Source organism: Mytilus edulis, chromosome 2 (genome assembly GCF_963676685.1).
Source record: "Mytilus edulis chromosome 2, xbMytEdul2.2, whole genome shotgun sequence".
Classification (NCBI taxonomy): domain Eukaryota; kingdom Metazoa; phylum Mollusca; class Bivalvia; order Mytilida; family Mytilidae; genus Mytilus; species Mytilus edulis.
Window position 1 is genome coordinate 10197337 of NC_092345.1, and position 13717 is coordinate 10211053.

A 13717-nucleotide genomic window follows, 5' to 3' on the forward strand; every position below is an offset into this window, starting at 1 on the left:
TATTAATTTCATTTCTATATCATTATTTTACAAAAAATCAGAAAATTCAAATACATATTTTGTCTTCATAACATACGACAATATTGTTTTAAATATTTCTGACTTAGAATATCAAAGTTATATATATTGACATCTAAGTGTACAACAGTCAATTTGAAAATAATGTATGACTTCAAAAAGTTCACTTATCAAAATTTTTAAATCATTCTGCACATTACCCTGAGTCCTGACTTGTAATCTTCTTTCAGTTGCTTCCTTGCTTTTTCTGATCGTGCTCTTCCACATACAACTTTCATAGCCTGCTGTGTTTGGCTCAAGTGTTTTTCTATTTGAAATCTCTCATTTTCAGGAACCTTTCAAAAGTTAGAAGACATATATATTATGCATGAGCGCAGTGATGTCAATAGATTGTTTAAGAACAGGAGATCATGTTAAAGCAATGTTGCCTATAAGTCGAGGGGTCTGAGCTGCTTGAGGCCCTCATAAACTCTTTAATTAAATGGTGTCAAATCCTGTTTTCTAAATCTCTCCTGGCACTTATTTTTTTTCTCATAGAAACATCTATTTTCAAGTCAATTCCAATGATTTATTATTCTAAAATATTGAAATTCAATGACTGAATCTTGCTCCCACTACAAGCAGATGGATTGCAATAAATGAACCTAAATACATGATATATATTCAACATTAAAAATTGTAATTGTCATTTGAAAACATTTGAATAGTTGTCTCATTGGCAATTGTACCCCCATCTCCTTAAACATTTTCAATTGATAAACCTGGCCTGTCTTATAAAAGCAGAATGACTCAATCCTAATAACTAGTTTTGTAAAACTTTCATTCCAGTAAAAACCTTCTAGATACATCTACATCTCCTTAGTGAAAAGAATAAGACCTATCATGAAGTATTTTGTTTTCAAAATCAATGCTGTCAAAAGACTATCTATCCAGAGCTTGGCAAATCAATGCTGTCAAAAGACTATCTATCCAGAGCGTGACAAATCAATGCTGTCAAAAGACTATCTATCCCAAGCTTGGCAAATCAATGCTGTCAAAAGACTATCTATCCCAAGCTTGACAAATCAATGCTGTCAAAAGACTATCTATCCCAAGCTTGACAAATCAATGCTGTCAAAAGACTATCTATCCAGAGCTTGACAAATCAATGCTGTCAAAAGACTATCTATCCAGAGCTTGGCAAATCAATGTTGTCAAAAGACTATCTATCCAGAGCTTGGCAAATCAATGCTGTCAAAAGACTATCTATCCAGAGCTTGACAAATCAATGCTGTCAAAAGACTATCTATCCCAAGCTTGGCAAATCAATACTGTTAAAAGACTATCTATCCCAAGCTTGGCAAATCAATGCTGTCAAAAAATGCTGTCAAAAGACTATCTATCCCAAGCTTGGCAAATCAATGCTGTCAAAAGACTATCTATCCCAAGCTTGGCAAATCAATGCTGTCAAAAGACTATCTATCCCAAGCTTGGCAAATCAATGCTGTCAAAAGACTATCTATCCCAAGCTTGGCAAATCAATGCTGTCAAAACTTAGACAAAAGACTATTTATCCCTAGCTTGACAAATCAATGCTGTCAAAAGACTATCTATCCAGAGCTTGTCACATAGTACTAGATGGAAGGAGGATCTTTCAAATACCTTTTTTTGTCATATTATTATATTATAATTTTGTATAAGATCCTAGAACAAGGAATTTTAAACAAATGTTAATATTTGGTATACTTATTTTTTTCATAAATCCTATAAAATTTAACAAAGTTGAAACTCCATAATTGAACAAAACTATTTTGAATTACACATCATGGCCAATCATCCTATATACATATTGTTAAAACCATTGGAAGAATGATCTTATAAAAGTGACATTCAAATGGTAATTTAAAATTCATAAGGCTTTATGGACATCACTTAAGGAGGCTCCAGGGTATAAAAATTTCAGAAAAAATTAACATTTTTTTCATTACAACTTTATTTATTACTTTAAGGGGGTTCGCCGGTCTAAATCATTTATATAGGATTCCTCTATATTTTTCTATAAATGAACCTTATCTTATAGTTAATAAAAAAATAAAATAAAAAAGTGGGGTCACCGTTCATTTGCGCTCACAATCTGCCTTCGAAAGAAGCATACATTTTTGTAAAGGTGTTTTTTTTCTGTTGAAGTAATAAGAAATAAAGGTAATATCGAAAAAAAAGAAAGAAATTTATTACAGAAATCGCTCAAATTTTACAAAAATTTTGTTTAAGTACAGCTTATATGGAAATTATATTAAAAAATATAGGTCACCGATGAGTTAAAAAAGATATTTCAATTTTAAAGCCCAAAAATGGCATTTTTCCACCAAAGGGAGATAATTTGGAACTTTTTCAATAATGTATACATTTTAAAAGTCATCTGGGGCAACACAAATTGTTTGTTAAGAATGATTTTTGTACCATATGATAAGTAACAACTACAAAAGGTAACAAATAAAATTTGAAATAAAAAACAAATTTTTATTTTTTTTTCTGAAATTTTTATACCCTCGAGCCTCCTTAAGGTGGTACCTAACACTACAGGGAGATAACTCTGTAAAATCAGCAGAACGTTTTAATGATGTTGTGTTCATATGGGAATATTAAGTTTCTCAATGATCAAAATAAGTGTTTGTCAAACTGCTATATAACCAGTGTAATTTTTCTGATTAAACGGTTGGTTCAAATTTTTTGAAATTTTTATATTTTTGTCAAAGGGTCAAAGTAAATACTTTGTCAAAATTTTAAGAAAATTAAACGAGCCAAATTAATTTTAGTTAAAGTGTTAGGTACCACCTTAATAGTTCTTACTTTATCATATGGTACAACCAGATGCTCCGCAGGGCGCAGCTTTATACGACCGCAGAGTTCGAACCCTGAACATTGGGGCAAGTATGGACACAACATTCAAGCTTGATATAGCTCTGAATTTGGATTGTGATTAAATAGTTGACACAACACAGGTTTCTGACACATAATGAATGGGGTCTAAGAACTTAAACTTAAAAACTTTAAATTTTAAATTGGACATTGCCTATTATGGTCCAATATCCAAAATCTAAATACATGGTTAGATTCAGCATATCAAAGAACCCCAAGAATTCAATTTATGATGAAATCAAATAAAGTTCAATTTTGGACCCTTAAGACCTCAATGTGGACCAATCTGATAACCGGGCCCAAACATCAAAAATCAAAATACATGGTTAGATTAAGCATATATCAAAGAACCCCTTATATACAATTTTTGTTGAAATCAAACAGTTTCAATTTTGGACCACAATTTGGACCAACTTGAAAACTGGGCCCATAATAAAAATTATAAGTACATGTTTAGATTCAGCATATCAAAGAACCCCAAGGATTCAATTTTTGCTGAAAATCAAACAAAGTTTAATTTTAGAACCTGATTTGGACCAACTTGAAAACTGGGCCAATAACTAAAAATCTAAGTACATGTTTAGATTCAGCATATCAAAGAACCCCAAGAATTCAATTTTTGTTAAAATCAAACTTAGTTTAATTTTGGACCCTTTGGACCTTAATGTAGACCAATTTGAAAATGGGACCAAAAATTAAGAATCTACATGCATAGTTAGATTCGGAATATCAAAGAACCCCAATTATTCAATTTCTGATGAATTCAAACAAAGTTTAATTTTGGACCCTTTGGACCCCTTATTCCTAAACTGTTGGGACCAAAACTCCCAAAAACAATCCCAACCTTCCTTTTATGGTCATAAACCTTGTGTTTAAATTTCATAGTTTTCTATTTACTTATACTTAAGTTATGGTGCGAAAACCAAGAAAAATGCTTATTTGGGCCCAATTTTGGCCCCTAATTCATAAACTGTTGGGACATCAACTCCCAAAATCAATCCCAACCTTCCTTTTGTGTTCATAAACCTTGTGTTTAAATTTCATTGATTTCTATTTACTTATACTAAAGTTATTGTGCGAAAACAAAGAATAATGCTTAATTGGGCCCTTTTTTGGCCCCTAATTCCAAAACTGTTTGGAACAAAACTCCCAAAATCAATCCCAACCTTACTTTAGTGGTCATAAACCTTGTGTCAAAATTTCATAGATTTCCTTTCACTAAAACTAAAGTTATGGTGTGAAAACCAAGAAAAATGCTTATTTGGGCCCCTTTTTGGCCCTTAATTCCTAAACTGTTAGGACATCAACTCCCAAAATCAATCCCAACCTTCCTTTTGTGTTCATAAACCTTGTGTCAAAATTTCATTGATTTCTATTTACTTATACTAAAGTTATTGTGCAAAAACCAACAATAATGCTTATTTGGGCCCTTTTTTTGGCCCCTAATTCCTCAACTGTTTGGAACAAAACTCCCAAAATCAATCCCAACCTTCAAGAAAATGCTTATTTGAGCTCTTTTTGGTCCCTAATTCCCAAACTGTTGGGACCAAAACTTCCAAAATCAATCCCAACCTTCCTTTTATGGTCATAAACCTTTTGTTTAAATTTCATAGATTTCTATTCACTTATACTAAAGTTTAAATGCGAAAACCAAAAGTCTTTTTTTTTCAATTTTTGTGGTCGTATAAAAATCATTCAAGTTAATCAATTCGTTTTGGCCCCAGATAACTTTTAAAATGTATGTATCATTGAAAAAGCCCCAAATTATCTCCCTTTGGTGCAAAAATGCCATTTTTTGGCATTAAAATTGAAATATTTTTTTTAAATCATCGGTGACCTATATTTTTTATTATTATTTTCAAATAAGCTGTACTTAAACCTAATTACTGTAAAATTTTAGCGATATCTGTAATTTAGTTCTTTTTTTATTTCGATATTACCTCTTTTTCTCCTATTAGTTCAACAGAAAAAAACTACTTTTACAAAAATGTATGCTTCTTTCGAAGGCAGATTGTGAGCGTAAATGAACGGTGACCCCATTTTTTTATTTCATTTTTCTATTACAGTGACTTGACTGTTAGTGTTGCTATTCACCAATTGCAACTCATTCAAAATTTTGACCCAATTGCAATTTGTTTTATTAAATCAAATTGTTCAACTGGTCAAAAATTTGAACAAACTGTTCAGCCAAAATGTGAAAGTGCAAAGTGATAAAATAAATCATACTTACAATCCTATAAGTCTGTAACTCCACTGTATTGATGTATTACCTAAATCAGTCTATCAATCTGTATAGTTATATTATTGCCATTATGATACTAAAGGTGAACTGTTTTATTTTGAATTGCTATAAAAATGTCAAAACTAAGCTTTTATAGAGTTTTTCTTTCGAAAAGTATTCTATATTTATAAGAATCACACACTATGTGAATAAAAACATTTCATATTCAGTAAAATATTTGAAATTGCAATATGTTTGTAGGAAGGGGAGATAATCGCTTTTTGGTTTCAAAAACTCTTTATTCAAAAGAATAGTATTTTAGGTTATCTCCCCAAGGAAGCATATTGTTATTTCATAAATATTTTACTGAATATGAAATGTTTTTATTCACATAATGTGTGATACTTATAAATATAGAATACTTTTCGAAAGAAAAACTCTATAAAAGCTTAGTTTTGACATTTTTATAGCAATTCAAAATAAAACAGTTCACCTTTAGTATGGTAATGGCTGTAATATAACTATACAGATTGATAGACTGATTTAGGAATTACATCAATACAGTGGAGTTACAGACTTATAGGATTGTAAGTATGATTTATTTTATCACTTTGCACTTTCACATTTTGGCTGAACAGTTTGTTCAAATTTTTGACCAGTTGAACAATTTGATTTAATAAAACAAATTGCAATTGGGTCAAAATTTTGAATGAGTTGCAATTGGTGAATAGCAACACTAACAGTCAAGACACTGTAAGTATGAGATAAAGTTCATTTATAGAAAAATATAGCAAAATCTTATGTTAAGGAAAATCAAAGAGCTGAATAGCTTTGAGGGGAAAGACGGCCCTTGTTTCTATTTTAATTTTTTTTTTGGAAAGGGGGGTATCTTTTGATAGTCTTCATATAAAGAATAAAAAAAAGGACAGCTAGAACATGTAGAAAGGTTGACGATATTGAAATCAATTGTTGTTTAATGTAATTTCGTTTCCTTAGTTTAGGATTCAATTTGGACCAATGGAAGAGATATGCATCTTCTAAATCTAAACATATGATTAAAGTTGATAGTTTATTATCTAAATTTCAACTGAATTCTGTCATTTCACAACAACTACAATATTTTTTGAAATCTTAATTGTGCACCACTGAACTGCGGGCTAGGGCCATTTTCCATTTTCTGTGACAGTACTCTTAGATTTTTTAAGTTTTTTCTTAAGAAAGTTTGGACTGAAAAATCTATTCAGTTTTAACTTTCCATTGATAAAGTTCCCAGTTACAACTCTCATCACAGGGAAACAGGTACTAATAAAAAACAATATGATTGATGTAAACTGTGTGAAGCTTGTTTCCAAATCCTAAATTTGAAACATTTGTAAATTTCATGAATAAATAGGTTAAAACTACAAAATGCAACATTTTTTTTTTTTTTTTTTTTTTTCCCCATTACAATGATTATGTTGGTACAAAAATATTTAGTTTTAATGGAAGACTAATATTCCAATGAAATGTCACATTTTAAGTGTTTACATTAACTTTTATTTTAGTGGATAATTACTCAACAATTGAGGTGCTCCTGAATTGGAGGAAGATTCTCAAAACAGAATTTTTACAGAAAAAAAATGAATAAAATCGTTTCTCTCCCCTATCTCATGTATCCCCACGATCGTTGTTTACTTTGAAAGTTGTTTACCTACAAATTAAAGTATTGCACATTGATGTTTGAATCATCTACAGCAAACATTATAATGTTTAAATTTAACAAATACCAATGTGTAATTAGTGCACGATCTCTGAGAATGATTTAAATAACCAGTGAAGGATATCCCTGCTTCTGCGTAGTGTGGCATTCCAAGAATGATGTCACTATAAAATACAATGTAGGTTGGATATATTTAGAATATCTCGTCATACTGATTTTTCCGGATTGTAAAAGAAACATAAACAGTGTAAAGGAGAGCTCAAGATACGATAATTCGTGAAAAACAGAAGGAAAATGTGTAAAAAAGTGTTTAAAGTCAAACTATTCTTTTCTGGGTCTCCTTCTCTTCAATCTTACTAAGATTTGTTGGGGGGTTTTCCACACTATAAAAACAAAATGAATGATGTGAGGGAATGTCACTATTATCAACCCCATAGGGGATTGACGGCTTGAAGCCGTCTTCCCCAAAAAATGATTTAGACCCGCGAACCCCCTTTAGCAATTTAACATGATCTGTCATGGCTTCATACTTACTGTGGTATTTAGAGCTTTCCTTAATTTATCTGATTCATTCTTCAGAGACATCATTTCTGCATTTTTATCCAGTTTCAATTCCCTAAAATGACAATAAGTGATATAAATAATGGTTTAAACATGTAGTTTTTAATCTAAATTATAATTATAAAATTTCAATAACATATGTAGACTTACTGTATAACAAACCAACAAAATCTTAAACAATATTTAAAAATGTTTCATCTTGCTAGTTATTTTTTTCTTCATTGTGATTAGTTATGATTGATTACTTGCAGAATTTTTTTAGTGATAGAAAAACAAAGGATATGGTTTCAATTCATGACACAAAATCAGTACACACAGAGCAAAAAAACACACATAAAGCAAAGGTACAGCACTTGTATTGCAGTTCTTCATCTTAAAGTCACAGTGAGCCTTCAACAAGGAGCAAAAAAAAACTTTAATAAAAATTAACATTGACCAATGAACCCTGAAAATGAAGTCAGATTACTCCTACCAGACAGATATGAGCACCATACCTGAAATCATACAACAAATACAGTTGACCTGTTGAATATAGTATTGGAGAAATAGACCAAACTAAGAAAACTTAAAATCGACCAATGAACATGAAAATAAGGTCAAGGTCAGATCATTATCGACAGACAGAGATGTATACCTAACAATCATCCATACACCAAATATAGTTTATAAATGATGTTGTAACACCACTTTCAGTTCTACATATTGGCTGTCATTCTTTTATTGGTGGAGGAAGCTAGAGTGCTCTGAGAGAACCTCCATCCATCTGCACAATAACAGACAATCCTAGCCAATTGAAGTTAAACACACTTTTCTCATGCATGGTTCAAACAGGCTTAACAAGCTCAATCTGTAGCTCTATACTCTGACCTAATATGAAGTCATTTTTTCAGCAATACCTTGAAGTGATAGCAATATTTGTTTGACAAACAGAAAGATAAATGCAAAATACCAATATCATAATCCGGATAATAGGCAACAGATTTAAGGTAGATAGGGTGTCTTCCTCCATCTTGGATTTTGATATACCATAAAACATAGGTCTAGTTCTTTAATAAAATGTGCAAATTGTGAGAGTAGTAGGTAATTCATGTGCAAGAATTTTCATTTCAAAAAGAAAATGACAAATTTATCATATTTATGGTTGAATTTTACAGAAAACAGAATACTTTTGTTTGATTCAATTTTCCAACTTTGCCACATAAGGGCAGATAATTCAGATAAAGTTACTTTTACAATAGAATGTGTTAGGAATTTACATATTTATCTCAAAATTCTATGGTGTAGTTTTCGTTTTATGGCAGAAAAATTGGGTTTTCAATTCATAATCTATACAAAATCTGTTAATTTTGCCCAACCTGTAGCGTGAAAATAAGCCTTGTGACCCATTCTTTTTATTATTGTTTTTTAATAAGTATGATATAAACTACATTTTGGCAAATAATAAAAAAATTCTATAGATTATAATTTAGACACCCCATCTTCCTTAAATGATAAGTGTTAAAGATAATATACCTCGTTAATTCTTTACAGTTCAAGTTGTCATTCTTTGTACATACAAATGCTATATTATCACTGGAATAGTTCCCATCCATAAATAATTGTCGACGGAAACTCTCTCCCATTAACTCTTTGGCTATTTTACTACTAAAGGCCCGGTGCACCTCGGCCACAACCAGTATGTTTGAACAGTTTTCTAAATGCTAACAATATAATATTAGTCATAAAATGTGATGTGATAGAAAGTATATTTATATTGCAAATAGCAACCGATAAAAGAAAATATTTTCAAGATTTTGATCATATAATAAGCATGAACAGTATTCTGAAAATGGGCCTTATTTTTTTCTAATCGTTTAATTAGTTGTTTTTTTTATTTCAATTCATATTATTAAAACAAAATATTTTAGGATCAGGGATGAAGGTAAATGTGTGGGATAATACGGACATTTACTAACTTTACTACAAAAATAAGACACAATTAGAGGTGCCAAAAAGTTGTTATGGCATAAATTAAAGTTATATTACATCTTTTACTATGTGAGTGTTGGTATTTTGGCATGATTTAAAAAAACATTACAGTACTAGGGCATAATCATGATAATCTAGCCCTTTGAGAACCTTCCCCTTAATACATCTTTAATCTCATTGCTTCTGATTACTAATCTGTTAGCACAGACCCAATACTGGCATGTTAACTAAATCTGTTGTAAATAGCAGATAATTTTGAAGATTAAATAAATGTTTAACTTACTTTTTGTGCTATCCTATCTCTAGCTGCATTAGCATCACCTACACCCGGCAAGTCTACTAACGTACACCCAGTAAAAAAATTGGGAATTCGTATCGTCACTGACTTTATGATCGGCCATAAGTGTTGTCCTTCTTCGTCAGTACTAATAATATACTTTTCTATATTACATCTGAATTCTTGAAGCTGAAATGATTAGGGTGTATTGATATATATATGTGAGTGTAAAAAATACCTTATAACAGATTTCTGTAAATTCAGAAATTATTGCATGCATTTATCATACGATTTTATCATTTTAAACTAAGATGTGATTTTTTGTCTTTGCGATAATGAGAAAAATCCTGTTTAATTCGTATAAAAATTCAAAATGCAAGTTTAAATTATTGTGATTTTAACCCTGCCATATTTTTTGCATTAATAAAAACATTGCAATAACTTCTTAATTTACAGTATTCAACATGTTCAATTATTATTTATAATGTGACAAAACATATAGAAAAAACACCATATGTTATGGCAGAAATCTAACAATGAAATAATTTCTATAATAAGATTCAAGAGGATGTCCAGCTTTAATAGCTATTATAAGTTTTAGTCATTATTAAAGAACATAAGACTAAAGTTAACATTCATTTGAATTCTATTTTTAAAATGAGGCATTTTCTCATTTACATGTATTATTTCCTTAAATTTTTGAAATGGCTGCTGCTTAGTGGCAATGGGATTAGGTGACATCTGCTATTTAAAAAGAGGGACGACAGATACCAGACGGACAGTCAAACTCATAAATCGAAAATAAACTGACAACGCCATGGCTAAAAATGAAAAGGACAAACAGACAAACAATAGTACACACGACTCAACACTATTACTTGCAATAGCGATATTAGTTTTTTTTCTTGCTTTCATGTTTATACACACTTCAATAATATACTATTTAGTTTACCGTTTTTGATTTAAAATGTTTCATTGTTCCCAGGTGAGAAGTGATGTCGTTTTCTCCGTTTAAGTCACTGAGAGATGAGAACTGTCCATAAACTGCTCTCATTTTTAAGAATGCCACTCCAGCTTCTGATTGTTCATCTGGTCTATTATTCTTCATTGTTCCATCATTCTTGGTCATATCTTTGATTAGGACATCATATTCTTTCTGCCATTCCTGCAAATATTTCCATAGTTATAAAACAGAATAATACTTTATTTTCTCTATCAAAAGATGAAAAGTTTGCTAATAAATAAAATTGGAAAATTACTCTTAGAATAAATTTTGAAATACTACAGTTATTGCGATATGATCACATAAAATACACAAGTTTACATTGCATATTATTATACCTTACATATATTTCAAATAATTCTATTGGGTGAAATGTTATCACGTGACATGGAATAATTCATTTAATTTTCATTCAATTGCAAGGAAGGACGAATAACCCTAAAAACTTACACCAGCGGGGAATAACCCTATTATTCACCAGTGAATAACCTTTTCAGTTTGTTTATTTGTACTTGAGTTACCTCCCAGGAAAATGATGTCACAGGCGTAAATAAACAAAAAACGAAATAGCAGCGTTCACGTTACACCGGAAGCCCATCGAGCGACTAGGAAATAAGACATTGGACATGAATATAGCTGCGAGTGCCAGAAGCCGATGATATCTCTTATAAACGGTCCTTTTCAGGGCCATCAATATTTTACAAAAAGATTCTACTTTTGTTGTAAATTCGAGTATTTTGAACACAAAAATGTATTTTCAAAAGTCAGTCTGTGTATTATGTTAAAAATATAGACTTTACAGTGTAAGTGTTCAAAATGCCCTTCCACTGTTAGTTTGGTATAATAAAACAATTGTGTCCTGTTGAAAAGGTGAATATCCAAAATTGTCAACCCTTAAAAGTTATTTCACTTCGGGCTGCGCCCTTTTTTGGATCCTCCATGATTAATGTAAACTAATTTTTATCATGTTAATTAAGTTATAACACACATCTCCTTTTTTTTCTATTTCAGGAATTCAGCATTGTAATTTAGTGCTTGAATTATTGAATTTTAATACATACAATGTTTGTCCTCCTAAAATCAACTGATGTTTACAGTTATACTAAGGTCTAGAAACTTTGTCCCATGGTTTTAATTATTTCATGATGACTTTAGAAATCTACATTTAAATTGAAATGAATCCTGAATATCAGTCCAGAGCTTCTTCTGATTATCAATTGCAAATAGCAATAAATCAATGGATTTTTCATTTTATGCATGTGAGGGGTATTTTAAGATGGCTAAAATGTAAGAACTTGTTTATGATGACAAAGACAACGGACGCCAACTGATGGCATATTCTCACATTGGACCCTTCGGGCCAGGTGAGCTAAAAACTACATGTCAATTGGAATGAATCCTGCTTATCAGTGCAGAGCTTCTTCTGATTATCAAAAAGCAATAAACATGATATCATTGGATTTTTCATTTTATGCTTGTAAAGGGTATTTTAAGATGGCTGAAAAGTAAGATTTCTGGCTATAGATCATATTGTGTGTAAAGATTAAGGGAATACGATACAGTATCAGGGGCAGATAATAACGTTTTCAAACCTGTTCGTGTTGTTTTCGCGACGTTCGTAACCAGAACGTTGTAATTTCGCGATGTTTCTAATAAGAACGTTAACATTTCGCGACTTCGCTTTAAAAGAAGTCATATTTCGCGGAATATTCACTGACGTCATTAATTTTGGTTGCGCGAATTTCAAAAAAGCACCTGCTAAAAAAGTGGCCATACCGTTTCTAAAAGACGGAGAAATCCACCGAAAAGCAGTGAGATTAAAGGAAATACTTGAGATGTACAAAAATAAATCAAATACAATTTTGCTTGACGAAATTGAAGAAATGGTGATAGACACAGAAGAGAGTACTTACAGTATAACATGAAAAGACGGAAGAATTATGGAGCTTTTTAGTCTGGCACTGAATAACTGCCAAAACTGCACGGCCCAGCGGAATCTGCTCAACGTAGAGAAAAAAATTTGCAAGGAATTGGGGTCTATCTTACTATTCGTTGCTCAAACTGTAACATGCTGAAAAACATTTTTACCAATAACGCAATTTGAAACAAAACATCTGCAATAGCTAATTATGAGTATTGGTAGCTGCTTAACGTCCAGCGGCAAATATTTAATTGCACAATTTATGACATCCAAATGTTATTTTAATGAAACTTAAAGAAATGAGAAAACGTATGAACCCGTGATTAATGAGAAAAATTTAACAAAATCTATGGCGCGTAGGGTGGCCGAATCGGGTCTGGTGTTGAAATCCATACACAAAAGTCATTACTACGGCGTGTTGTGCAGCTTTGCAATATTTTTCATGACGAAAACAGTTATTTTCATTTATTGATAATGAATTCGAAGTAAATAATACTATCTTAAATTCAAAAACATCAGAATCATAATAGTTAAGTTTGTGTCTTTTTTTCTTTTCTTGTTTAGCATTTGGCAGCCTCCAAATTTTACGTAGAATTGTCATTGTAAGGCCAATTTTAACAGACTATCAATGAAATAACAAAACCGACTGCATGTGCGAGACTCTCATTGGTGGACAAGGTCGTATAACACCCCTATTCGTAAATAAAATAATAAATAAAGAGAGTGTCTCATCCTGTTCTGGAAATTGGTACATAAAAAAAAAATTGCCGATTTTAATTGATATTTTAAAAACATATAATATTGTATGTGTATGTAGAAAAACTGTCAATAAAAGTCCGTTATAAAGATTTCAAAAAAATATATTGGTGTCGTTTTTGGTTTGAATTTAAGCAAAATATTACCAATAGATGCAGAATTGTCACACGTTATTTTGTATAATTGGTTGTATTCTTTTTGTATATGAAACTGGATGAAATAGACTAAAACAAGAAAACGCCCGTTCACATGCTGTTAAAAGGGCTTGTAATTAAATGGTGTCTTTTGGTATTGTTCATCATATTTGTATTTTGTTCATTGTTTTGTACTTACATCAGGCCGTAAGTTTCCCGTTTGAGTTGTTTTGCATTTGTCATGTAGGGGCCTTTCATAGC

General features: G+C 31.1%; 1 protein-coding gene across 3 annotated transcripts in view; it reads right to left on the minus strand.

The window, feature by feature from the left end:
• LOC139511420 (nuclear GTPase SLIP-GC-like) overlaps positions 1-13717 on the minus strand; it is a 53598-nt gene that overhangs the window by 30442 nt on the left and 9439 nt on the right. For all 3 annotated transcript variants that reach the window (XR_011662021.1, XM_071298134.1, XM_071298135.1), the window contains exons 4-8: positions 10595-10807; positions 9649-9831; positions 8910-9097; positions 7371-7452; positions 219-353 (exon numbers count right to left, since the gene is read on the minus strand). Coding sequence is in view for 2 of the 3 variants with exons in the window: in XM_071298134.1 (XP_071154235.1) it covers positions 219-353; positions 7371-7452; positions 8910-9097; positions 9649-9831; positions 10595-10807 (801 nt within the window). In the remaining variant the exon portion in view is untranslated. The remainder of the gene's footprint in view (positions 1-218; positions 354-7370; positions 7453-8909; positions 9098-9648; positions 9832-10594; positions 10808-13717) is intronic.